General features: G+C 42.9%; 1 protein-coding gene across 1 annotated transcript in view; it reads right to left on the bottom strand.

The window, feature by feature from the left end:
• Nucleotides 1–2105: 2105 nt before the first annotated feature.
• ACAD9 (acyl-CoA dehydrogenase family member 9) overlaps nt 2106–25683 on the bottom strand; it is a 50284-nt gene continuing 26706 nt past the window's right edge. The window contains exons 8-18 of the mRNA XM_029050491.2: nt 23816–23889; nt 20976–21051; nt 19821–19891; nt 19403–19522; nt 18202–18330; nt 10947–11026; nt 8119–8245; nt 6997–7074; nt 4908–5036; nt 4000–4072; nt 2106–2357 (exon numbers count right to left, since the gene is read on the bottom strand). Coding sequence (XP_028906324.1) covers nt 2257–2357; nt 4000–4072; nt 4908–5036; nt 6997–7074; nt 8119–8245; nt 10947–11026; nt 18202–18330; nt 19403–19522; nt 19821–19891; nt 20976–21051; nt 23816–23889 — 1058 coding nt within the window. The 3' untranslated portion in view covers nt 2106–2256. The remainder of the gene's footprint in view (nt 2358–3999; nt 4073–4907; nt 5037–6996; nt 7075–8118; nt 8246–10946; nt 11027–18201; nt 18331–19402; nt 19523–19820; nt 19892–20975; nt 21052–23815; nt 23890–25683) is intronic.

The following is a 25683-nucleotide window of genomic DNA, read 5'->3' as shown; positions in this document are numbered from 1 at the left end:
AGGAAAGGGCGGATCATGGCGATATTATAAAGGTGAGACTGGCAGGTTTTGGTGACTGATTGGATGTGTGGGGTGAACGAGAGCCGAGTCAAAGATGACACCGAGGTTGCGGGCTTGAGAGATGGGAAGGATGGTCGTACCATCCACAGTGATAGGGAAGTCAGGAAGAGGATAGGGCTTGAGAGGGAAGATAAGGAGCTTAGTTTTGGACATGTTGAGTTTTAGGTGGCGGGCAGACATCCAGGTAGAGACGTCTTGGAGGCAGGAGGAGATACGAGCCTGAAGGGAGGGGGAGAGGACAGGGGCAGAGATGTAGATCTGTGTGTCATCTGCATAGAGATGATAGTTGAAGCCGTGAGAGTGAATGAGTTCACCGAGGGAGTGAGTGTAGATGGAGAACAGAAGAGGGCCAAGAACTGACCCTTGAGGAACCCCTACAGTTAGAGAATGGAAGGGGGAGGAGGAGCCTGCAGAGACCAAGAATGAACGGCCAGAGAGATGAGGAGAACCAGGAGAGGACAGAGTCCGTGAAGCCAAGGTGAGATAAGGTGTGGAGGAGAAGGGGATGGTCAACAGTGTCAAAGGCAGCTGAGAAGTCAAGGAGGATTAGGATAGAGTAGGAGCCATTGGATTTGGCAAGAAGGAGGGCATGGGTGACCTTAGAGAGAGCAGTCTCGGTAGAGCGGAGGGGACGGAAGCCAGATTGGAGCAGGTCCAGGAGAGAATGGGAGTTAAGGAATTCTAGGCAGCGAGTGTAGACGACTCGTTCTAGGAGCTTGGAAAGGAAGGGTAGGAGGGAGATAGGGTGATAACTGGAAGGGGAAGTGGGGTCGAGAGAGGGTTTTATTAGGATGGGGGAGACATGGGCATGTTTGAAGGCAGAGGGGAAGAAGCCATTGGAGAGTGAGCAGTTAAAGATAGATGTTAAGGAGGGGAGGAGGGAAGGGGTGATGATTTCTATAAGGTGAGCGGGAATGGGGTCCGAGGCACAGGTGGAGGGGGTGGCACTTGCGAGGAGGGAGGAGACTTGGAACTAAATTGAGGGCAAGGTGCCAGGCATGCCGACCAAGACTTGACACCAGCTATGTTAGTGTCATCCTGGTAAATGTCTAGTTTGAAATAGCTATTAAAAAAGCCTTCCCATGCACAAAGGAAACATGGCAATTTAGGTAATATTCAAAGTAGATATACAGGGGCTTGATGGGTTAAATAGTAATTTTAGAGCTGAGCTGTTATAACAACCAAAGTTACTTTTTCACTAGTAGGTGTTTTTTTTTTGTAGGAAAGTTTAGTTTAGGATGAAGTTAAGATACCTAGGGGCTAGGTGTGTTCAATACTACCCTTAGAGCTGAGCTGTTAGAGCATAACCAGAATTATTTTTTCACTATTTTTTTTTTTAGGCGAGTTTAGCTCAGGATGATGTTTAGGAGAGTTTAGAGAGTTTTTAGGAGAGTTTAGTTTAGGACAAAGTTAAGTTCTTTGAACCCTTTTTGCTCAAAGCAGTTGCTTAATATCCCAGAAGGAGTTTCTATGTGAACAGGAGTCGGGTTTTCCCTTTTCATCTTAACTAATTAATCCTTTAGCTAGAAGGATTCTTGGACCTCTACCAGGAGGAGACAGATGGAAACAACTGCTGAGAAAAATCATCAGCTGTTAATCAAGATATCAACAAATCCAAATTTGAGCTACACCCCTATTCCTTCCACCCCCTACCTAATACCTTAGTTTGGGGTTATCACCCATTAGTATTTCAATGAATTAGTAGAGGTAGCATGTTATTTATGATATTAATAGAATTTCAGGTTGTAGAATAAGTTTTTAAGTGAACCATTCCTTTAACTGCCTAAAGATGAGCAAAGGGGAGGAGAGGTGAGGAGAGGCAAGGAGATCAGAAAAGATGATACATTCTCAATAGTAAGCACTTTAATTTGATTCATAAAATCTGATCAGACTGCAGTAGCCTTGGCCCTAGAGAACCTCACCCTTTAGCACAGCTTTTCCCCGGCTTCTTAAGTGGAATGAATTATATATATATATACCATTAATATTAATAAACACAAAGTTGCTATCACATCTTACTTTCTATAAGGAAACCAGGCAGAAAAGTCAATGTAAAAGTTTAATTAAATAATTTAAGAAAAAACATCTTTTGATTGTTACAGTTTCACATTTAGGCCCATTGAAAGTTGTGGGCTAATTTACTTAGCAGTAGACAAATAACCTCATTTTATCAAGTTGCTATTTTTTTCCACTTCTTCAGCATGTCCTTTCTAGGGGATGCGAACAAATAAAGGCTCTTTTTTCCAGTACCTCTTGTGCAACCTTTTTAATTTGTTCATCTAGATTTTCAGGAGATGCTAAAGAAAAATAATAGAATTAAAATTCAGTAAGCACTTGAACTCCTCCATTCAGCATAAGATCTTTAAGCATTATCTCTCACTTATCACACATCATTACAGTTGAAGTATCTGAAACCCCACTAAGAGCTCTTCCATTTGCCTAAGGACACATGGTAGTGGAGAGGGCTAAGCCACTTAAATGATATCACATTTTAGAGACAATAAAAAGGTTCTCTTTCAGACTGAACAGATGGATGAGGGGCATCCCTAGCCACAGCAGAAAGGGGACATTTAGCATGTGTTAACCTGCTAATCTAAAAACAGACTGCCTAGAACTGTGATCACAACCTCTCTCAAAAGATTATTTGAGCAGCGAGGTTATCAGACAGAGCCACCAGTAAACAATGAGTTTAATGACTGGCTGGCTCACTGCCTCCCTGCAGTCTTGTTCCATCCAAATGACTTAGGTTAGCCCATAAACCCACTCTGAGCTGGGGTAGTCCAAACCAGCTCAGAGAGATGGTGCTAGAGAGATGGGGAAGGGGGTGGGATGTGGGTGGCTAGTATCTTTGAGGGCAGGGACTCTTTTACTTCTATGGGCCCCAAGGCTTCAATAAATACAGATGATGGTAATGAGAGCAGGGAGGGAGGAGGGTTAGGAATGTTGTTTTCAGAACCATAAGGATGACAGAACCCCAAGGCAGGACTGCTCCTAGTCTATGCCCCTGGAATAGGATGGAAACCGGCCCTTTCAAGGACTGCAAGAGGGTTGGACTTGCTGCTCCTGCTGGATGTTACTAGTCAGTAACTAAACCAAGCCAAACAAAATGGCTAATGTTTTCAAAGTTTATGGGTTGGGTCAGTGACATGAGTCATGATGGATCTTGCCAGCTTCTTGCCACTTGGAAGAGCAAACTTGAGAAGTAGCATGACACAGTGAATAGCACACAGGCCTGGGAGTCAGATGGGCAGGGATTTTCACTCTATTATTGTACTGTACTTTCCCAAGTGCTTAGTTCAGTGCTCGGCACACAGGAAGCACTTAATAAATACAATTGAATGAATGAATGAATAATCCCATTTTACCAGTTGTCTGCTGTGTGACCTTAGGCAAGTCCTTTCACTTCTCTGGGCCTCAGTTACCTCATCTGTAAAATGGGGACTGAGACTGTGAAGCCCCATGTGGGACAGGGACTTTGTCCAACCCGATTTGCTTGTGTCTACCTCAGGGCTTAGTATATGCCAGGCATTGTTCTAAATGCTTAACAAATAGCATAATTATTATTATTACAGCAATACTGTACTGGTGAGGTCCAGCCAGGAACTAATACCGTTTTATAATTTTGTATGCAAAAAGTTGGCATGATTTAGAAAGGAGTTGAATTAAGCTGCATGCTTTGGGTCAAGTAATGTACAAATGAAATACTCTGTTTAGGTTAAAACCACTCAGAGGCAAAACTTTTGTTTTTTTCCAAGGGGGAGGGGTAAGGAACTGGGAGGCAGGGGAAGAGGTGGGAAGTGGAACTGAATTAGCCCAGACTGTACAGAAAGAGGAGAATTGCACTTTGTTAATTCATTGATCACATCTCTCACTTCAAAAAAATAATGACTCTTCTACTTCTCCGTGTGGAAATAAACCACTGCTATCCAATTAACTTACATTTGGCCAATTGGGCCAACAGGTAAAGATTCTGGAAATATGCCTCTGTGCAGAAAATGTTGGTGATCAGAATCTGTCAAAACCAAATTAAAAAAGGATTAGATACATACTAATGAAGACAAGTATCCACTGTTACTACTTGATCTTTAAGCCCTGATCAGTGTTTTAAGTGTTGTCACACAGGTGATTTTTGGGGGTGGTGGTGTGGGGAGAGGGAGGGTAGAGGAGAGTGTTAACTCGTTGTGGGCAGGGAATGTGTCACTTTTATGTGTTATACTTTCCCAGGCAGAGTTGGCACTCACTAAACTCCATCACTATTGCTATGTAGGCTAGTAAAAGATTTATATTTTCTTGTTTTTCACAGGAAGCACTTTCTATAAACTATGCAAGACAGAGGCGAGGAGCAGTTCTACTTGGTGATTGTGTTAAATCCCCAGATATTCCTGTGTTGTTTAGTAGATTACAAGCAATAAAGCTGGTTTCAATACCTCTGTGTTTATACAGAAAAAAGTTTCATTATCATTTAACTGCAATATCTCAAGTCAAAAGGCACTTCAAATTTTTAATAAAGATGGTCTAGAAAAAGTAAATTTCAGCATTTCGCTTGTTATGCATGGATGTAATACTAGCACACATTTTCACCCTTTATACATAATTAGGTGTAATGAAAAACCTACCCTTGGATTGAAAGAGGACAATGGAAGATTGCGGAAAATGACTAAGTAATGCTGTCTCGCTTGGGTACGGTTTTTTTTTAATTAAACTCAAATCATGATTAAAAGAAAGGTTACTTGAATTCAATTCTACAAAGAGATGGTTCTCTAAATGTCATGAAATCCTCTTTGTGACACCACCCCAGATGAGGTAGCCACGAATGTGACTAAGGTGGACTTCAGCAAGCAGCTCACCTCATGGTCATGGTTGCGTAGGCCGATCCGGATTGAGCGACTAGCCCGGGACAGGACTGCTGTCATTGCGTACAGGTTAATGATGATGTCTGCCAATCTCTTCATAAACATCTGCTCTTCGATTATAGTCTAGTGATGGTCAGAAAAAAGAACCATCATTCTTTTTACATTACATACACACACACACACAATTGTTAAGCGCTTTCTAAGTGCCAGGAACTCTACTAAGCACTGGGGTGCAGCATGGCCTAGTGGCAAGAGCATGGGCTTGGGAGTCGGAGGTCATGGGTTCTAATCCCAGCTCTGCCACTTGTCTGCTGTGTGACCTTAAGAAAATCACTTAACTTCTCTGTGCCTCAGTGACCTCGTCTGTGAAATGGGGATTGAGACTCTGAGCCCCACGTGGGACAGGGACTATGTCCAACCTGATTGCTTTGTATCTACCCCAGTGCTTCCAAATAGTGCTTGGAACATAGTAAGCACTTAACTAATACCGTAATTATTATCATTAATAAGATAATCAGGTTGGACACAGTCCCTGCCCCAACTGGAGCTCACACTCTCAATGCACATTTTACAGATGAACTGAGGCACAGGGAAGCTAAGTGCCTTGCCCAGGGTCACACAGCAGACAAGTGGCAAAACTGGGATGAGAACCCATGTCTTCTGACTCAGAGCACAATTTTTTGTTTTTGATTGGCTCCGTTAAACGGGAATTAAATGAAAGTCTCCAGAGAAGACAATGCCACTGTGATTTCTGCCCAATCCGGGTGTAAATTTGTTCCAATCCGATTGCAATTTCACTTCTCAAGAGACAGAGAGGGGAGGAAATCTGACTGCAAAGCCTTGATTTATCTTTATCATTCACTGGGTGCTCTAGTCCTTTAGTCTTTTGTATCTACTAGAAAAAAAAGAGCTGTAAAAATTTGTCGTGTAAATCAAATCACTCCTTATCCACTCAGGCTGTGTGCTCACTTCCAAGAGGAAAGCTGCCAGACTTATTACAAGGGCTCTAAACTCTTATGGCAAAATAGCACTCTGAGAAGGAAGGGCAAAAATTACTTTCAAGGGATTGGCTGCGCAGAGAAATCAAATCACAAGTGGAAAAGTGTATGCCCTACAATGACTTGACCTTGGGGAAGCACTTATGCAAACATCAGGAGCAGGTCACGGGGTCCCAGTCTTATTTCTACTTCATTGTCCTCTTCGCTTTGGGTGGTAAATTGGAAGGGCTGACTGGCAGTCCCGCAAGTGTTCTTCCCAGTTGCAAAAGCTGTCTGAGGCATTACGGGTGGGCCAAAGCGTGGACATTTGGAGCTGTCGGCCTCCAGTAAAAAGGAACTGGGTCCAACACAATTGCAAAATGGTAAGAATCACCTTTCATACGAGAGATTAACCAACAATGCAACTGCAGGTAGAAATGCTACAGCCAAGTAAATTTATCATCTGACAGAGAAACACCTATTTTGACAAAAACACGGTATTTTGACAGACGGATCAGGAACGCCAGGAAATCGCCAACAATTGGCTCTTTTTTTCCTGGTCTACCTTTCCCCTTTGAAGGGCACACTAGTAAAGGAAATGACTCACAACAGTAGGTTTTTCACTTATTGGGCCATAAATCGTTCCTTGGTCAGTACAGCTAGGCAAGTAGCTAGTCTCAAGGCTGCTGCTGGGTCATTACTGCCACAACTTCAAACAATGTGGCACAGCACCTGGTTTTCTGAGGCATTCAGGAATGAGGTGATGCTGAGCAAAGGATTCAGCACACCTAGGGTCTTAAGAGGCAGAGTTAGAAGCAGCCAACAGGAAACAAACTGTTACACTTGCACAATGGTGGCACATGGGCATCCATAATGTGGATTATGGCCAGTAATCTCCTTTTGGAAAAGAAAGGACAATTTATACACTGATCATTTGAGCTCGAGTTTCAGCAGCACTCCACTGGCGCTTGGCCATCTACCACCTTAAATCAATCCCAGTGACCACTTGATCCAACCAAGTTAACTTTCTCTAGCCTCATCGCCGGCCAGAGTATTTGATGCGTAAGCAGGCAGTCCGACCTGCAGACAGATCATCATTCAGCTACCTTGCCAAACCTCGCCAGCAGTGCTTCAACTGTTCTACCAAAATAGTAAACATTTTCTTCAAGTTTGCTGGCACTCTCCTGTAAGGGAAACAGAGGAGGCTTAGAGTTAATTAGCCTTAAGCTATCGTTCTTGCTTTCTGCGAAAGAAACAGCCTGGCACATCTCATCAGGGCCACTAGAGAGAAAATAGCTGTGGAGTGCTATATACCTTTATCTTGAGAGATTCGCTCCCTCTCCACCGTTGCTGGAAACAATGACCAGATGCCACCTTGTTTTCCCAGTGAGGAAGAAAGTGGAGTGGCTTTGTCAGGCAATAGGAGTTCCTAACGCATAATTCTGCCCAGACACTGTTGTAGCCCTGATTGGAAATGACTTTCCAATCAATCGTAATTACTGAGCGCTTACTGTGTGCAGAGCAGTGTACTAACCACTTGGGAAGGCACATCACACAGTTGGTAGACATGCTCCCAGTACACTTCACTCTATAGAGCAATCACCTGAGTGGAGAGAGGCCTCCTGAACCACGAGAGAGGTGATTAAGTTTGAGGTCATTTTCCACCAAGCACTTACACAATTTAATTACACATTATTTAACACCACACGAACAGCTCCCCCCCACAACTCTATGCAATTTAACCATGGAATCGTCTCTTGCATTTTCAATCCATTTTATTTATGTTCAGTGTAGTGCTCTGTCCCGCTCCCTGCCAGGCAAATTAATTCAATGAACTCTACCAAACTAATTTTTAAAAATAATTAACCTCCCCACTCATAAAATAAGCTTAGCTTTTTCATTCCCGGAAAAGACTTCGCTGTCTAGAAAATATAAAATGTATAACATGTATATAAAATGTTAATAAATTAAACTCACAAACTCCATTTTCCTCAAGTTACTTTTAGAAAACATTCAACAACAATGAACTACATGAGCCAATCGAAAACCATTAAGGTTGTTTGGTGACAGAGGTAACCAAAGTAGGGAATTTCCCAGGGCAGAAGATTCCTGATTTTATGTCACTCTGCCCTGGAGCAACTGCCCTCTTAACCAGCTGCTTGCCAACGGATCAGGTGGACTTCCAGTGCTTCCCGTCCATTAAAGAACACAAGCCGTTTGCTACTCACCCATAAGGTGGGATGCACTACTCCATTTTTCCCAGTCAGGCCCAAATCTACTGTCCGGCCCAGAGTGTCACGCAGTTTTCTCCCTATCTCCTCAACTGCAACGGTCACATTTCCCTGCTTCATTTCGCTGAAACACAAGGAAAAATGGCACACACCAGTTTAATTCCATTTGCACTTATGCCAATTCATTTCCAGTGGTACTAAAGAGAATGTCTATCCTGAGAATAAAATGGATTGTTCTAAACCTAACAGAGCTGCAGAAAGGGCACTGATTCAGGCTGACCTAACAAGCTCTGACACCTTTAATGCGTTCAGAAGGACTCATATAAGGCTGCAGAATAATGAGCTCATTTCTTCCAAAAGAAGCCACATATACAGAAATCGTAAGGGAGGCAGTGTGGCTTAGTTGTAAGGAAGTAGGGCTGGGAGTCGGGTGACCTGGGTTCTGGTCCCTGCTCTGCCAATGGCCTGTTGTGTGACAGTGGGCTACCTCTCTGGAACTCAATTTCCTCATATGGAAAATGGCGGTAATCATTCCTAATTCTCCATAAGGATAAAATGAGAAAATCAAGGTGAAAGTGCTTCAGAAAGCTACATTCGTTCAATCGTATTTATTGTTTACTGTGTGAAGAGCTCTGTACTAACTGCTTGGGAAAGTACAATATAACAATAAACAGACACATTCCCTGCCAGCCTTAGATTAAAAAAAAACAAGATGTTTTTCATTCAACTCTGCGGGACTTCATGAAACAAGAGACTAACAAACTCATGCAAGTCACCACAGTCATCTAGTTAATGACCCTTTCGACAGAATATATCTGAACATGGGCCTCAAATTCCTGAAGAATCCAGTTCATTTTTACATTCGTAACTACACACAGTACTTTAAACAGCTTTCTCAGCTATTTATTCCAATCTGATTTGGTCCTTTGTCTCTTCTCTGACAAGCTGCAACACTCCGTTGGTGCTTCTGAATGCAAAAGGATGTAGGGAACAGGGTAGCTTCTCTTTTGTTCGGATGAGCAGTTGCCCTTTTGGGGAAAGGTCTCACACACCCACTGGCCATGGGGCACCATGGGGCACCATCACAAAGGAGTCAAAAAAACCAAAACATTTGAGAACCATGGTCATTACACGGACCTGGGTGCAGCCCTAGAAGGTGTGCAACACAATGCGGATGCTACTCTGAAGAAAACTTTGTTCCTTTCTTTCTTTGTTCTGATTATGTTTGTTTGTTGTTTGTTTGTTGTTTCTTTGTTCTGATTATGGGAAGCGGTATGGCCTAGTGAAAAGAGCATGGGTCTCGGAATCAGAGGAGCTGGGTTCTAATTCCAGCTCTGCCAATTGCCTGCTGTATAACCTTAGGCAAGTCACATCACTTCTCTGGGCCTGTTTGCTCATCTGTAAGATGGAGATTAAATCTTACTGCCACCTACTTAGACTGTGAACCCCATGTGGGACAGGGACTGTGTCCAACCAGATTATTTTAATAATAATTGTGGTATTTGTTAAGCGCTTACTATGTGCCAAGCACTGTTCTAAGCACTGGGGTAGATACAAGCTAATCAGGTTGTCCCACATGGGGCTCACATTCCCCATTTCACAGATGAGGTAACTGAGGCACAGTGAAGTGACTTGCCCAAGGTCACACAGCAGACAAGTGGCGGAGCCGGGATTAGAACCCATGACCTCTGACTCCCAAGCCCGTGCTCTTTCCATTAAGCCACACTGCTTCCCTATCTACCCAAGTGCTTGGTACAGTGCTTGGCAAGTATTATAATTATTATAATTCATTATTATTTCTCTTTCCCATTTAGAAACACACAATGAAAGGCACAACTGATCAAGTTTACTGCAGCCTTCAGGTGGCCAGAGGGACTGTTCTGGCTGTTTTTTTAAACAATTTTATTTTTTTTTTAATCTTTTCAATGTTTTGACAGTGATGTCAAAGGCCAATGCAATTTCTAAAAGCTTAAGAAATACATCAAATGCTATAGGACCCTGCCATTTGAAACAGAACCTGAAATGTTTTGGTCTCTTTAGCTCTGGAAGAAGCTTAGTAAGAAAGAGGTGACACTTGGAGGTTTACAAAGGTCTTTCCCCCTCTCAGATCTAGCACTTCCGACAATGTTTGTTTTGGGAATGCAAATGCTTTAAAAGGCAGAATACAAGAATAATAAAAGGAACCTGGTCTTTTAGCTACCTGAATGCAACTCTGTCCCTCCAGTTTATGATAATTACGGTGTGCATTAAGTGCCTACTAGATGCTAATCACTGTGTTAAGTACTGGAGTAGATACCGAGAATCTGATTGGAAACAGTCCCTTGGAAACAGTCCCTTGTCCCACTAAAGGCTCACAATCGAAGAGGAAGGGAGAGCAGGTATTTTACCCCGATTTTATAAATAGGGAAGGAAAACTGGGACAAAGAGGGGTTAAAGGTCTCACAACAGGCCAGTGGCAGAAATGGGACTAGAATTTAGATCTCTTGATTCCCAGTCCTGAACATTTTCCACTGCTGCCAACTATGGACCCTTACCCCAGAGGAAATCATACTAACCATTCCACCACTTCTAAAGGGCTTCTCTCTCCACTTCTTCCTCCTGCCTATCTTAAACTGGGGGGGCGGGGGAAGGGGGGATAGAGGTAGAAGGGTTAGGACAGAGTGGACAGATCAAGCCTGGCTATGCTATGTTCCATGTTTCTATGAAAAAGGGGCCAGAGCTAAAATTGCTGGGGGGGGGGGGAGAGAGGGAGAGAGGGAGAGAGAGAGAGAAGGGGGCTGGTGTTTTTTTGTTTTTTCCAACATGGATGTTGGAAAAGGACATACTTTAGTCTTCTTGTTAAAGTATTTCCTGCATGCTGCAGTCCTGTCAAAGCAATATACATACGGAGAATTTCATTCGTTCCCTGAAACAGAAAATTCAATGTGAATCAATTCGAACATAAATTCCTTAAATGCATGACTTCTCTAGAAATGTCTATCGAATCAGTTTTAAAAAGCCAAATATCTGTCCATTAAGCTCTGACCGTCCTCCCACCGACTCTATCCTAAATTCACTTCGATAAATTTTATTCAGTGCTTCTGACTAGGAACTGACTTTACTGTTGAAGAAAATATACAGAAATCAATAATATATGGAGCCCAGTTAAGAAAAAAAAAAGGCAGTTTACAGCTGTGGCAAACACCTATTCACTGAATACTGTCCGGTACTTTCAGAACATGCCACTAGGTGGTACCGTCTGATAGGCCTAATGGAGGGCTAATGAATTCCCTATAGAATCAGATTGGAACATTTCTTGAGATCAACTTCAGCTGTGTTTATAAAGGGTGTTTATCTTGAAAACAATGAGAAGCAGAACAAACTCTTTCACTTACATACACATATATATCTTGTTTAAAGCAGCTTTAAAATCAGACCATTGTTCTAAAATGTGGTTGTCTTAAATTGCTTCTTTTTTCCTTCCTAAGTCATTCATCATGCGACTAATGGAGGCTCAGAAAGGAAACCTCCCCTCTAAGCTGACCTTCTTTTATACATTATTACCGAGCAGTGTTCACATGTTCGCTTTTGTGGAAATGGCACTACATGCATCCTTATCATCTAAGACTTCCATTTTATGGCACTCTGAAAGGAGTTTCACCTAATAACACTTAAGTGGGTGGCATCCAAGTATCAGTAGCTCTTTGAGATAAAAATTCAAGCATTAAGGTTTCATGGAGAATGCCTTTTCAGGGATAACAACCTTGGTAAAACAGAGCAAAGAAAGGAGCAAGATGGACTGGTGGTGTGGAGCACAATTAGATTATATGTGAGACTCTTCCTCCTTGGGGGGAGAGGTTAAAGAGAAAAATCGTTCATTAAAATATAAGTGAAAGTGAATTCACATCAATGCAACTTTGAAAAGCAGTAGGCAGAAGAACATGAGAAAGTGAAACGGGTCTGTTAGAGGACATGACATTTTTCCCATCCTGACTTCTTCCTCAGCCCTACAGAAGACACCTTTTAGAAAGAAGAAGCAGGTAGCACACAAGACTTCGAGTGAGAGAAAAGCAGAAAATGCACACGCTGGATCAGTCAAATCTAGCCCAACTGAAAACACTGGTGGTTTTAAATGCATCAATCCACTGTATCTATTGAGCTCCTACTGTGCGCAGAGCACTGAACTAAGTGCTTGGGCAAATACAATAGAATTAGTAGACATGATCCCTGACCTCAAAGGAGTTTGCAATCTAGCAAGGGAGACAACAGACACTTAAAAAATTACAGATAGAGTAATAAACTACATAAGACATACACTTTCCCAAGCACTTAAGTACAGTACTCTGCACAGATAAATACCACTGACTGACTTCTCCAGCTCTGACCTCTTTCCTTCTCTGCAGTCATGCATTTCCTTGTGCCTACAGGACATCTCTACTTGAATGTCCCACGGACGCCTCAAACCTCACAAGTTAACAGAACTTAAACTTAAATAAAACTCATCTTCCCACCCAAACCCTGCCCTCCCCTCCACTTTTCCATCACTGTAGCCATCCTCCCTATCCCACAAGCCCCTAACATTGGCATTATGACTCATCTCTCTTTCAACCCACACAATGTGTCACCAAATAATAATGGCATTTATTAAACACTTACTATGTGCCAGGCACTGTACTAAGCGCTGGAGTGGATACAAGCAAATTGGGTTGGATGCAGTCTCTTGTCCCACGTGGGGCTCACGGTCTCAATCCCCATTTTACAGATAAGGTTACTGAGGCACAGAGATCCTCAGCAGACAAATGGCGGAGCCGGGATTAGAGCCCATTAGAACTTCACAACATCGCTAAAATCTGCCTTATCCTCTCCATCCAAATTTTTACTACAGTGATCCAAGCACTATCTTGCTTTGACTACTGCATCAGTATCCTCACTGATCTCCCTGCTTCCTGTCTCTCTCCACTCCAGTCCATACTTCACTCTGCTGCCCGGTTTATCTTTCAAAAAAACGATCAGTCCATGTTTCCCAACTCCTCAAGAACCTCCAGTGATTGTCCACCCACCTCTGCGTCAAACAAAAACTCCTCTCGTTGGCTTTAAAGTGCTCCATCACCTTACCCCCTCCTATATTACCACCCTGGATCTCCTATCACAACCCACCCTGCACACTTTGCCCCTCCAATGCCAACCTACTCCTGAACCTCCACCTCCTCTGTTTCGCTGCCAACCCATTCATTCAATAGTATTTATTGAGCGCTTACTATGTGCAGAGCACTGTACTAAGCACTTGGAATGAACAAGTTGGCAACAGACAGAGACAGTCCCTGCCGTTTGACGGGCTTACAGTCTAATCGACGGGCTTACCCTTGTCCACGTCCTGCCTCTGGCCTGGAACTCCCTCCTTTTTCATATCTGAACCACCATTCTCTCCACCTTCAAAGCCTTATTAAAATCACATCTCCTCCTTGAGGACTTCCCCAACTAAGCCCTCATTTCCCCTCCTCCCTCTCCCTTCTACATTGCCCTGGCACTTGGATGTGTATCCTTTAAGCACTTGATATTCATTCCATCCCCTTCCCTACAGACTTAGGTATATATCTATCTTATATTATCTCCCCTCTAAACAATACGGATTTTGTGGGCAGGGAACACGTCTACCAGCTCAGTTGCACTTTACTTGCCCAAGCCCTTTAGTACAGTACTCTGTACACAGTAAGCATTCAATAAATACGACTGACTGATGTACCTAAGTGCTATGGGGTGGGATTTGAGTAACTATGTGCTTGGGAGACACAAAAGGGCTGAAGCAGCAGTTGGGAGAGATATAGTGTAGGGAGATGAATCAGAGATGGCCTCTTAAAGGGAGATGGGATTTTAGAAGGTCTTTGAAGATGTGGAGTACTGTGTGATCTGTGAAATCTGAACGAGTAGGGAGCTCCAGGCAGAGTGGGGGATATGAGCAAGAGGTCTGAGGTGGGAGAGAGGAAAATGAGGTAGGTTACCTTGATATGAAGGAAGAGTGCGAGCTCGAACTGGGGTGTGGTCGAAGAGAGTGGATAAGTAGGAGGCAGAAAGGTCATGGAGTATCAGTGCCAATGGTCAGGAGTTTCCTAGGGAAAGCAACTCCAGACCACTGCACCATATTTTTACTGAACAAAACTTTACATAATTCACAGTAACGTTTTTGTTCATCTCCACTTTCAAATCAGAATGAAAGCTCAAGGAAAGTAGGGCAAAAATTGAGGTTGTGTCTCCCCCCACCAACCATAAACAAAGGCAACATGATCAACTTTTCCAGAGGGACAGGGAGGTAAGCCTAGAGAAGTTCTGTGTTTATTCTGCATTCATATTCAAAAAGCTTTCGTTTGCAGATAGTTGAGAGGCATTTTAGTTTTAGAATGCTGTAGATTCAGAAAGGCTCAGAATGTGGCCACTGGAGAATCCTTCTGAAAGCAAACCAATTAATATAAAATAACTAAAACCTTGGGGTGCTGTAACCCAACTCAAATTGAAATTCCACATGAAACTTGAGGTGGCTGTCGCTGCATGCCCTCCAAACCCAATGCTAATGAAAGCACCAACAAGCCCTTAAGCAACTGGGGTAACAACGGGTGGGTGTGATTCGACTCCAGGGTAATGGAGCCCCTTTAAGGGAACAGCTAGGAAAAGACTCAAACAGCCCAGCCTCTGCAGCAAGCAGGTTTCTATTACACGGGCAATTTTAAATTTAATACTCTTCTTCAGAAAAATCACTTGGAGCAGTTTAAGACAATAAATTATTTCCAAACCAACCTCCAGAAGTGAAAGCTAGACAGAATAATAACCAAGGGGCATGATGAGCGTGATGGAAAAAGAGCTAAACATTAGACACACGGTTGTTGCTCATATGCATTTAGAGAGAGGCATGCAAATCCCTCACTCAGACTCTTCTTCATTACAAATTGGAAATTTTTTCACCACAGACTCAAAGAACTCGAAGAGACTTTTCTAAGGGGTCATTTGCTTAGTACAGTGCTCCGCACTGTAGAGAAGCAGCAAGGTGTAGTGCAGAGAGCACAGGTCTGGCTGCAGAGAGCACAGGTCTGGCTGCAGAGAGCACAGGTCCGGCAATCAGAAAGTTCTGGGTTCTAATTCCAGCTAGGCCATTTGTCTGTTGTGTTACCCGAGGCAAGTCACTTCACTTCTCTGTGCTTCAGTTACCTCATCTGTACAATGGGATTGAGATTGCGAGCCCCACGTGGGACAAGAACTGTGTCCAACTCGATTTGCTTGTATCCACCCTAGGGCTTGGTACAGTGCCTGGTGCAGTTCATTATTATTAGGTCCAGGCCCCTGCCTCCAGAGGGGCAAATGACTAAACCTGGGAGAAATGGCTACCCATTCTTTCCTTTAAAATCCTAAGGGATGGGGGCTGCCCAATTTGTAGAAATAATTGAGTGATCCTTTCTTGCTACCCTCGCTTCCACTCGGCAACATTAATTTTCCCTCCATGACTCCCATGCCCATTATCTGACCAACAATTCTTAGTCTTTAATTTCCGCTTGAAATCTTCAGTGCCCCACCCTTCCTGTTTGTCCAGATGTCTTTCAACTTCTCTAAAAATGATTAGGCATAAGCTCCCCTCAAAAATCTCCCCCTTATCTCCCTCCCACCCTTCCATCCACTTTCTCATCCTTTGTGACCATATCAAGAGATCTCCCACCGACTTTCATAACCTCCCTGTCCCATGTTCTGTAGATCCTTGCACCTATTCTTCCCTCTCTGACCACTGTCATTCATTCAATCATATTTACTGAGTGCTTCCTGAGGGCAAAGCACTGTACTAAGCGCTTGGGAGAACACAATATAACAGAAGACACATTTCTGCCCACAACAAGCTCACAGTCTAGCGGGGGAGACAGACACTAATATAAATAGATAGATGAACAAAGACCATCATCTTCAATCATCAATTCTCTGATGACCCAATCCCCTCTGTCTTGCCTATACTAAAATAACCTCTGGACCCCACTGCACCATCCAGCCAGTGGCCCAGTTCCCTCTTCTGATTTCTCTCCAAACTCCTCAGATGGGTTCTTTACACTCGCTGCTTTCACTTGCTCTCTTCCAACTCCCTTCTTGATCCTCTCCAATCCAGTCTCCACCTCCATCACTCCATTGAGACTGCTCTAAGGTCTCCCAATGTCCTCTTTCTTGTCAAATATAACAGACTCTATTTCGTCCTAATCTTTCTCGGCCTTTCAACTACCTTGGACCCTGTGGACCACCCCCTTCTCCTAGAATCAAGCAATCAATTGCATTTATTGAGGGCTTACTGTGTGCAGGGTACTGTACTAAGCACTTGGGAGAGTACAAACAACAATATAACAGACACATTCCCAGCCAACAACGAGCTTACAGTCTAGAGGTCAAGCTATGAGGGTTTAATTAGGGAAGGCCTCTTGGAGATGTGCTTTTAATAAGGTTTAAAGGAGGGGAGAGTAAGTGTCTGGGATATGAAGAGGGAGGGCATTCCAGACCAGAGGCAGGATGTAGGTGAGGGGTTGGCGGCGAGACAGATGAGATCAAGGTAGTAGTAAGGTGGCGTTAGAGGAATGAAGTGTTCAGACTCTAGTGCTAGCTCTCTGCCTCCCCTGGATCCCTTGTCCTGAGCATGCTGGTCCCTCACAGGACTGTATACTTTGCCGTTTCAGTAACCCAGCCTATGCTGAGGTCCCGTGGGCTTCAACATGACCCACTGAACAGACTGCCAATCAACCAGTTATATAGCGATTGATTACAAACAACTGCATTTTGTTCACCCCTCCGCCCCAAAATCAATTAGAATATAGATGTAGTTGTAAAATCAGGACCACTCTGGAAAGTTTGGGTGAAAACTGCACTCCTTTAAACTGTGCTTAAAGCAACTGAAAAAGAATGGGAATTCAAAACACACAAAATGCATTTCCTTTCAAGACCAAACTCCCAAGGAGCATCCATCAGCTAAGGCTGTTTTTGCCAAACATTTCCTTTGTCCTAGTAATTATTGTAGATGTGGGCTCCATATGAATAGCGGAATTATTAATTCCATACTTTTTATCCTTTTCCCTTCTTTACACAAAGCCACTTCGTCAGAATATTATTCATCGACAATATTATTCTACCTATAGTTATCAGCTATTATTAAAATAATCCTCACAATACCACGGAAAGGGTTCTTTTCTAGTTTTGGCTTCAAGTGGAATTAAAACAATATCTGGACTTCAGGGTTTCTTTTTGGGGGTTCTGAGCCACTATTCAGAAAACAGGATGTTAGGGGAAAGGGAGGTGGGGAGGGAAAGAGAGCCTAAGGAATTCCTCTGAAAATTCTTAGCTATTACCAAGCTCTTCTTGGAGAAATAAAGTAACTGCCGCTATAAAGATACTGTCCTTTTAGAGACGGCACTGACATTTTAAGAATTCCAGCAAGATGCTGAGCAAATGACAAAAGTGATTAACCTGATCTTCCAAATTGAGCCTGAAGCCCAGGACAGAGGGTAACTGTCAAAAAAGTGTCCCACAGAGACCAGCTCCATTATCTGTCTCTTCTGACTGGGCAAATAAAGTAAAAAAACGTATAATCATAATGAAGACTCCCCAGGATGACTAAAGAACAACTAGAGAGGACTCCGATGACATGCCATCTCAAAAAAGGGCTAGAAATGAGGAAATCAATCCTCTCAAAAACACCACTTGACTATTCTCCTAATGTAGACACTTCACTTGGATCACAAAAAGCTAGTGAATGTTCCTCTACAGGTCACAAACCTGGTGTACCTCTGAAAAAAGATGAATCTACATAGATTTAGTGTCCACATCATTATCAGGTATTACACTTCTTTTAAAAACAGATTGCTTTAATAAAGAGAAATCTAGTTTAAGAACATCTGGGAAGTAAATGAAAAACCATAAAGAAGGCCAACCCAGTACTAAATACCTTAAAAAAAATTCTTAAGGGACAACTGCAGTTGTGCCTGCATAGGTCCTAATTCTATGGTCTGGCTCCAAATTTAATTACCAGACTTTATCGGGGTCCAGACAGAGAATGGTTTAGTAGTCACCACAGAACCAGTAGTGCAGACTTACCTCAAAAATCATAAGAATTCTGGAGTCCCGAAGAAATCGCTCGTAGGGGTAGTTTTTCATATAACCCAGACCTCCAATAATTTGTAGTGCCTCACTCACACAAATCCAAGCACCTTCAGAACTGAATACCTGCCCCAGGCAAAGAGTTCACATCCATGGTTATTACAGCAGGGAATGAACACTAAATGCTGCTAGCGTTGTATTATGGTCAATCTTTGGTCAGTCAAAAGGTCACCCAAAATATCATTTTGAAGATTGGTAAGGGAAGTGTGGAGAAATATGGGAAAACTACACTTCCCATAAAGCAAAGGGGCTGACTCTGGTGCTCTTTGCACCACACTGAGGGGGAGAGGGAGGAGAGGGGTTGCTGAGTATAGCCAAGCCCCGAGTTGTCTTAGTAAGGAGTTGGGGCAGGGGGAGGGAAGGAAGCATTTCTGCTTGGTCTTTTTGCTCTCCAAATGCTAATCAATGGAGGATCCTCTTCAGAGTTGGATCCACATAAGGAAGCCTATATCCCTCAGTAGAACTGATGGGAAGGTAGGCCAGGGGAACGGGGGAATAATGATTTATTTTGGTGGAAATCTCAGTATGCACTGTGCCTCTCTATTTGTGTTCCAAATTAAATCCTATTTGTTCATCCCGCCTCTTGGTGGGTGCAGCTTAATCATGGCTATTGAGACTTCTGAAGGGGGGAGAGGAGGGATTTCTAGGTCTACACCTCCCTTCGATCTTTATAAAGTATAGGATCTCTGGGACTGATTTTAGTTTCTGGGTATATAGCAAAGCGGCCCCAACTTCAATTCAGGGAGAACCCAAATTTTCCTCCAGACCTTAACACTAAAGAGAGTATTCTCGGGAAAGAATGAACCATAGAGAGTCCACTTATTTTTGCTGATTTGCACTTCAATTTGCACTTTCACAAATCGGCTGTCTTTTCTCCCTTATTAGACAATAGGTTTCCATGAGCAGGAATCCCATCTATTCTCTGTTGTAGCTTCTAAGTGCACTGCTTTGGCTCAATAGATGCCCTGTTTAACTTGACTGGTTTGCAGAATTTAAATAAGGAGAGACAAATGGGGGAGGAAAAACTGAGATTTATGGCCAAATCAGCACAGACTATGGAATGAAAAACAGTGACAGAGATGCATGTTTTCCTCTAAGCATTCATTAAAATGCCCACTGCCATTTGCCATGGGGTTACCTTGACCATTGCAGCCTCAACAGAACAATCCGGGAAGCCTGGTCTGTCCAGCATTCCTGCGGTTAGGTAGGCCATGCTTTCCATGACATAAGCTTTCTGAGCCATCAAAGCAAATTTTTCCTGGAGTTAAACAGAAGACATCCAAATAAGAATCAATTTACATTCATTTGGATTTGGAACTGTCAACTTATAACAACAAAGGCAATTAAGTCAGCATACCAGTCTCATAACAAATTGCAGTATGGATGATGAAAAAATAAATTTACATTAAATAGAGCTGTATTAACTCAGGTTTCCAAGCTACCAGATGACAAGTAGGCACTATTATCAAGGACTGAAAGTATTATGCACATGAAACACACTCCATAGCCTAAGGTTCTTTATGAAATGAAAAAGTGTATTTATTAAGTCTAATTACCTTAATTAATCCAAACTCGCTTATACTCTTATTGAACTGTTTCCTTGTGCAGGCATACTCTGCTGTCATTTCTAAAGGGGAAAAAAAGTCATTAGAAAAAGGTTTTTTTCTTTTTGCTGAATGACTTTCTAATTCTATTATTTAAAGATTTCTCTCTGTTGCCTTTAGGTGTAAATTCTAGCATTAAAAAAGGATAAATTCAGGGTAAGACTTCTTCAGAGTGCTCTTGCTTGTGCAAACCAGCAAACAGGAAACCAAACATCAGGGGTTTAAAAAGAAAACCCCCCTTCTACTTTTGGAACCCCTAATTCCTCCCAGGTACCTTCAGCCCTATTCAAAAGGATCACCTCTTACAAGAGCCATTTTAGGAACACAGCATGGCATTCTGCTCTGTAGTACTGGATCACAGGGTTCGCTAGCCAAAGGAGAACCTTTGCTTCAGACAACAACAACTTTAAGCTCTTTATATGTCTACTTTGAGGCAGTCTCCACTTTCCCTCCCTTGGCCGCTTTCTACCATGATGGTAGTGATGCCAAAGTTCTTCCCTTCAGAGAAGTCCAAGTGTGCTTGTCATACTAAAGCAGGCCTCGTGAAAGAATAGTGATGGTGTTTCTGCCCCAAATCTCAACTTATATTACATATTTTCCAAACATATCTAATCTACGGGCTCAAAATGGCAGAAAGCATTGTTACATTCACTACCTGGCAGAGGAGATCATCATCAGCAACACCATTCACCAAGCACCTATCGAGCACTTGGAGAACATACAACAGGAGTAAAAGACACGACCCCCTTCTCAAAGGAGCAGCATGGCACAGTGGATAGAGCACGGGCCTGGGAGTCAGAAGGTCATGGGTTCTAATCCCACTCCACCACCTATCTTCTGTGTGACCTTGGGCAGTTCATTTCACTTCTCTGTACCTCAGTTACCTCATCTGTAAAAGGGGGGTTGAGACTGTGAGCCCCACATGGGACAAAGACTGTGTCCAACCCAATTTTCTTGTATCCACCCCAGCGCTTAGCACTTAGTAAGTGCTTGACAAATGTCAGAATCATTATTATTATTACTATCATCATCAAGGCACTTACAACTTAAATGGTCACCAAAACGATTACATGCTCAAGAGCAGACCGACCAGTTCTTTTTACCTACCGATCAGTTTCTTTAACATGCCAGCAGCTGCACTTCCCATGCTGAATCTTCCGCTATTCAGGATATTCATAGCCACCTGTGAGGAAAGTATAGGGACTGAGAAACAGGGCCAGCAGAAGCTGGCTGCAGAGATACAGACCCAAGCTCCCTGCCACTGCAACACGGGGGGATCTGCAGGAGGGCATCTGAAGCTACATCTCTCCCCCAACTCCCCATCCTTTGACACCTGTCTCTGGCAGGGAGAAGTCGCCTTCCTATCCGAACGTTTTGAAGGCTATGGCTGTTGCAGTCAAGGACGGTCCTGACTAGAGCGACAAGGAGTTGAAAGTCTCTGCCCTCCCAGCAATCACATACCACTGCTTTTCCTCGTTACTGTAGTTTTGCTTTGAACCGAATTCTGCCCAGTGTGTCCTCTCTCTTCCATCAATCAATGGTATTTATTGAGCACTTACTGTGTGCAGAGCTCTCTTGGGAGAGCATAATTCAACAGAGTTGGTAGACATGTTCTCTGCGCACAATGAGTTTACAGTCTAGAGGACCCCTCCCACCTTTTATATTGGAAGCCCCCTGCAGTTCTTTCCCCAGCACTTAGTACAGTGTTGGGCACAAAGTAAACTCCTAACAATACACGAGGTAATAATAGTACTGACGATAACAATAATGCTAGTCGGAGTTGCTGAGTGAACTGAGAAGACATTCTCTAAGACACCTATCTTGAGTTGTGTTGAGGGAAAATATTAGTTTCTCAAAGAGCTGTTAAATTTCAGTTTTAGTTTCTGATCTGTTAATGGTTTCACCTTCTTGCCCTCACCTCAAGAAGAGAAAATGGTGACAACATCTTAAAATAAGCTATTTTAGAAAGTCTGCATTACATTTAGAATGTTCATCAGAAAAGCAGAGGGGCCTAACGAAAAAAGAGCACCGGCCCGTGAGTCAGAGAACCTGGATTCTAATCCCGGCTCCGCCATGTGTCTGCTGTGTGACCTTGGGCAAATACCTCAGCTACCTCATCTGTAAAGTGAGATTAAGATTGTGAGCCCTATGTGGGACAGGCACTCTGTCCAAACCAATTATCCCGTATCTACCCCAGCACTTACTACAGTACCTGGCATATAATAAATGCTTAACAAATATCAATTTAACAAAAATCATCCAATCATAATGAGAATGTTCAAATTACTTAAATTACTCAATCTTGATATTACACTTCTTATGAATGAACCCCAACGTTTCGACTGTGAGCCCGTTATTGGGCAGGGATTGTCTCTATCTGTTGCCCAACTGTACATTCTAAGTGCTTAGTACAGAGCTCTGCACATAGTAAGCGCTCAATAAATACTATTGAATGAATGAACCCCAATAAAACGTACTCTATCACTCTCAGATCTTCTACACTCCCACTGAGGTCTATCCTATCCCTTTCACTGGCTCAATCCCGTTCCTCATCTTTCCTCACACATTCACAACATACCTAACAAAACACCCTCCTCTCCCATTAATACATGCCCACAAACACATCTACTCAGCTCCTTTCCCTCCAGATCAGGATCCTTTCCTGAGCTAATTCTTGGGCCTTCCCACAGGTAAAGAGTCTTGAGAGTGGGCGGTGTAGTCCTCTGGGCATGTTCCCCTTTCTAGAGGGGGGGAGCAGGATTGTCCCCATTGGGTATGCCTCGCTCTCTGAACCTACCTTATTTTCTTATCCTTCTCCTATTATTCTTAGACTTTTAGCCTGACATAGCAAACCTGGTCCAATGAAACCCCACCCACAGATATACACACAGACGCAGAGTTTATATTCACAAAACACAGTCTTAGAATAAGGCACACAGTGGCACACAAACCCAGATATGAAAATTATCCACTTTATGAATGTTTAGCTTTTGTCCAGGTCTCGAGTCATTTTATTCCAATTATCAAGAACTAGTAACTAGATTCTGATTTTATCAGTGGTATTACCTTCTTAAATACTTAAATACCAGCCAGGTTGTGTTTTTTTTAACTCAAAAAATCTGACCCTTCAAAAATTTAACCCCCTAGTTTCCCTTTACTCAATGATCATAAAACATACATTTTCACACAATTTACGGTTTCCAAGAACACAACTGGACTATATTCTTATGTTGTTTTACTATACTCTAGAAAAACACCTTTCCTCAATCTCTAAATCCAGTTTTGGGGCTCTTCTTTCCAATGCTCCACATTCTTGCTGCTTATCTTCATTTTCCCTTTACATTTCTGAATATAATGGATGGCTATACACACATGACTTCTGTGCCTTCTCTTCCATTCTCAACCATGCTCTCTTTAAGGTCACCAATGACTTCCTCCTAGTCAAACCTAGTTGAATCTACTCTATCCTAATCCTCATCAACCTCTTGGCCGCCTATGTCTCTGTGGACCACTGGAAACACTATTTAACCTTCATTTTGCTGACAGTTCTCCCCTGGGTCTGCAACCACTCCTTCTCAGCCTCTCTGGCTGATTCTTCCTCCGCCTCCCACACCCTAACTTCAGGTATCCCTCATGTCTCTTTCGGGATTCCCTTCTCAATTTACATACCTTTCCAGGGTTTCAACAACCATAACTCAGGCAGAATCCCAAGGGAGGAAGCTGGGACATGGCCAGCCACTCCACAGAGACTCTAGTTGTTCTGCTTCTCCCAGGGGACCATTTTGCCTACCTATGAAGAAGTCTTATGATGTTTCTTGGCCAAAGGGGAGAATGCAAGAAGGGGACAAAGGGGGGAGCATTCATAGTCTGTCAATGTGTTGCCCTGCTCGCCCCCATGAAGAATGGGGCTGGAGCTCTGAAAAGATGAAACTTTGAAAATAACTCACCTTAAATCCATCTCCTACTTCTCCAATTACATTTTCTAAGGGCACTTTGGTGTTTTCAAAATAAACTTCACAAGCTGGAATACAAAGAGAAACCAAAAATCTTTTAAATCCCTCTCAAATTGCAACATGATTATAAAACCTTTCCCTTGATAAGAACACGATACCACTCAAAAGAGAGCCAGAACATCTTCCTAAATCGGTGTCACCATCTTATTTTGCCCCATCCCACAAAAAAGTGAATGTAAAGAAATAAGGCATGTAAGAAGTAAAGCATCAAGTTTTAGAGAAGCAGCATGGCTAGTGGAAAGAACATACACTGGCCCGGTAGTCAGAGAACCTGGATTCTAATTCCAACTCTACTGCTTGTCTGCTATGTGACCTTGGGCAAGTCACTTCATTTCTGTGTCTCAGTTTCCTCATTGGAAAATGGGGATCCGAAACCTGTTCTTCCTCACACTGATGGGATAGGGACTGACTCCGATCTGCATATACTGTAATAATAATAATAAAAAATGTGGCATTTGTTAAATGCTTACTATGTGCCAGACACTGTACTAAGCACTGGGTGGGAATACAAGCAAATCGGGTTGGGCACAGTCCCCGTCCCACATGGGGCTCAGAGGCTTAATCCCCATTTTACAGAGGAGGTAAATGATGCACAAAGAAGTCCAGTGATTTGCCCAAAGTCACACAGAAGACAACTGGTGGAGCCAGGATTAAAACCCATGACCACCTGACTCCCAGGTCCCTGCTTTATCTACTAAGCCGTGTTGCTTCTCTATCTACCCCTAGGGTTAGTACAGTGTTTGGCACATGGTGCTTAACAAACATCACAATTATTATCATCACTATTTTCAGCATGTCAAAATGTACTGAGTCCAAAATAAGATGCACATTAAGGTGGAGACTCAACTGCAATTGGCATTATTGCATTACAAAACAAACTAAAGGATCGTAATTATTCCTATTTGAAAAGAAAGAACAATAGGAGCTCTGAAGCAGGGTGTTCAATCTGTCAGAGTGGGCTGGGATGTGTTAACTTTGTTTCTGCAGAAAAATTCCACATTCCATCAGAGCAATTCAGAGCAAGACAAGAGGTATGTGTCTTCTGTGCAAAAATCTGTCACTGACAGAAATTTTTATAATAGAGACCCTGTAGTTTGGTCACATTTAACATAAGCAAAAAGGCCAGGCACAACACTCTGCTGGATGTACTACTCTCTAGACTGGAAGCTCGTCCTCTAGACTGTAAACTCATGGTGAGGGAATGTGTCTACCAACTTTGTTGAATTGTACTTTCCCAAGCGTGCAGTATAGTGCTCTACACACAGTAAGCACTCAATAAACAAACACCAGGCCATGAGAAGCAGTTTGGCCTATTGGAAAGAGCACAGGCCTGGGAGTCAGAGGACCTGGATTCTAATCCTGGCTCTGTCAAATGCTTGCTGTGTGACCTTGGGCAAGTCACAACTTCTCTGGGCCTCAATTCTCCTGCTTTCTCTCCTACTTAGACTGTAAACCCCACGCGGGATACGGACTGTGACCAACCTAATTCACTTGTATCTACCCCAGCGCTTCTAACAGTGTTTGCCACATAATAAGCCCTTAAATACCATTAAAAATAATAAATACTACTTTTAGGTTTCATAGTCCTAACAGACTGTGGAGCATTACACAATCTCAAGGGAGTCAAATAAAGCAGGTGGGACAGGTATCAGCATCCACATTTTACAGATGGAGAAACTGAGGTATCCAATTAAAGTATCTTGCCCAAGGCCAGATTAGTGGTCTATCCACCTAATCGTGCGATCCTGCTTACTATGTGATTTTCAAGTTGCTAAACTGTAAATTGGAGCATGTTACCATTT

This window comes from Ornithorhynchus anatinus, chromosome X1, assembly GCF_004115215.2.
Source record: "Ornithorhynchus anatinus isolate Pmale09 chromosome X1, mOrnAna1.pri.v4, whole genome shotgun sequence".
In the NCBI taxonomy this organism is placed as follows: Eukaryota; Metazoa; Chordata; class Mammalia; order Monotremata; family Ornithorhynchidae; genus Ornithorhynchus; species Ornithorhynchus anatinus.
The sequence above is the reverse complement of the archived record's forward strand: the minus strand, read 5'-3'. Positions and strand labels throughout refer to the sequence as shown.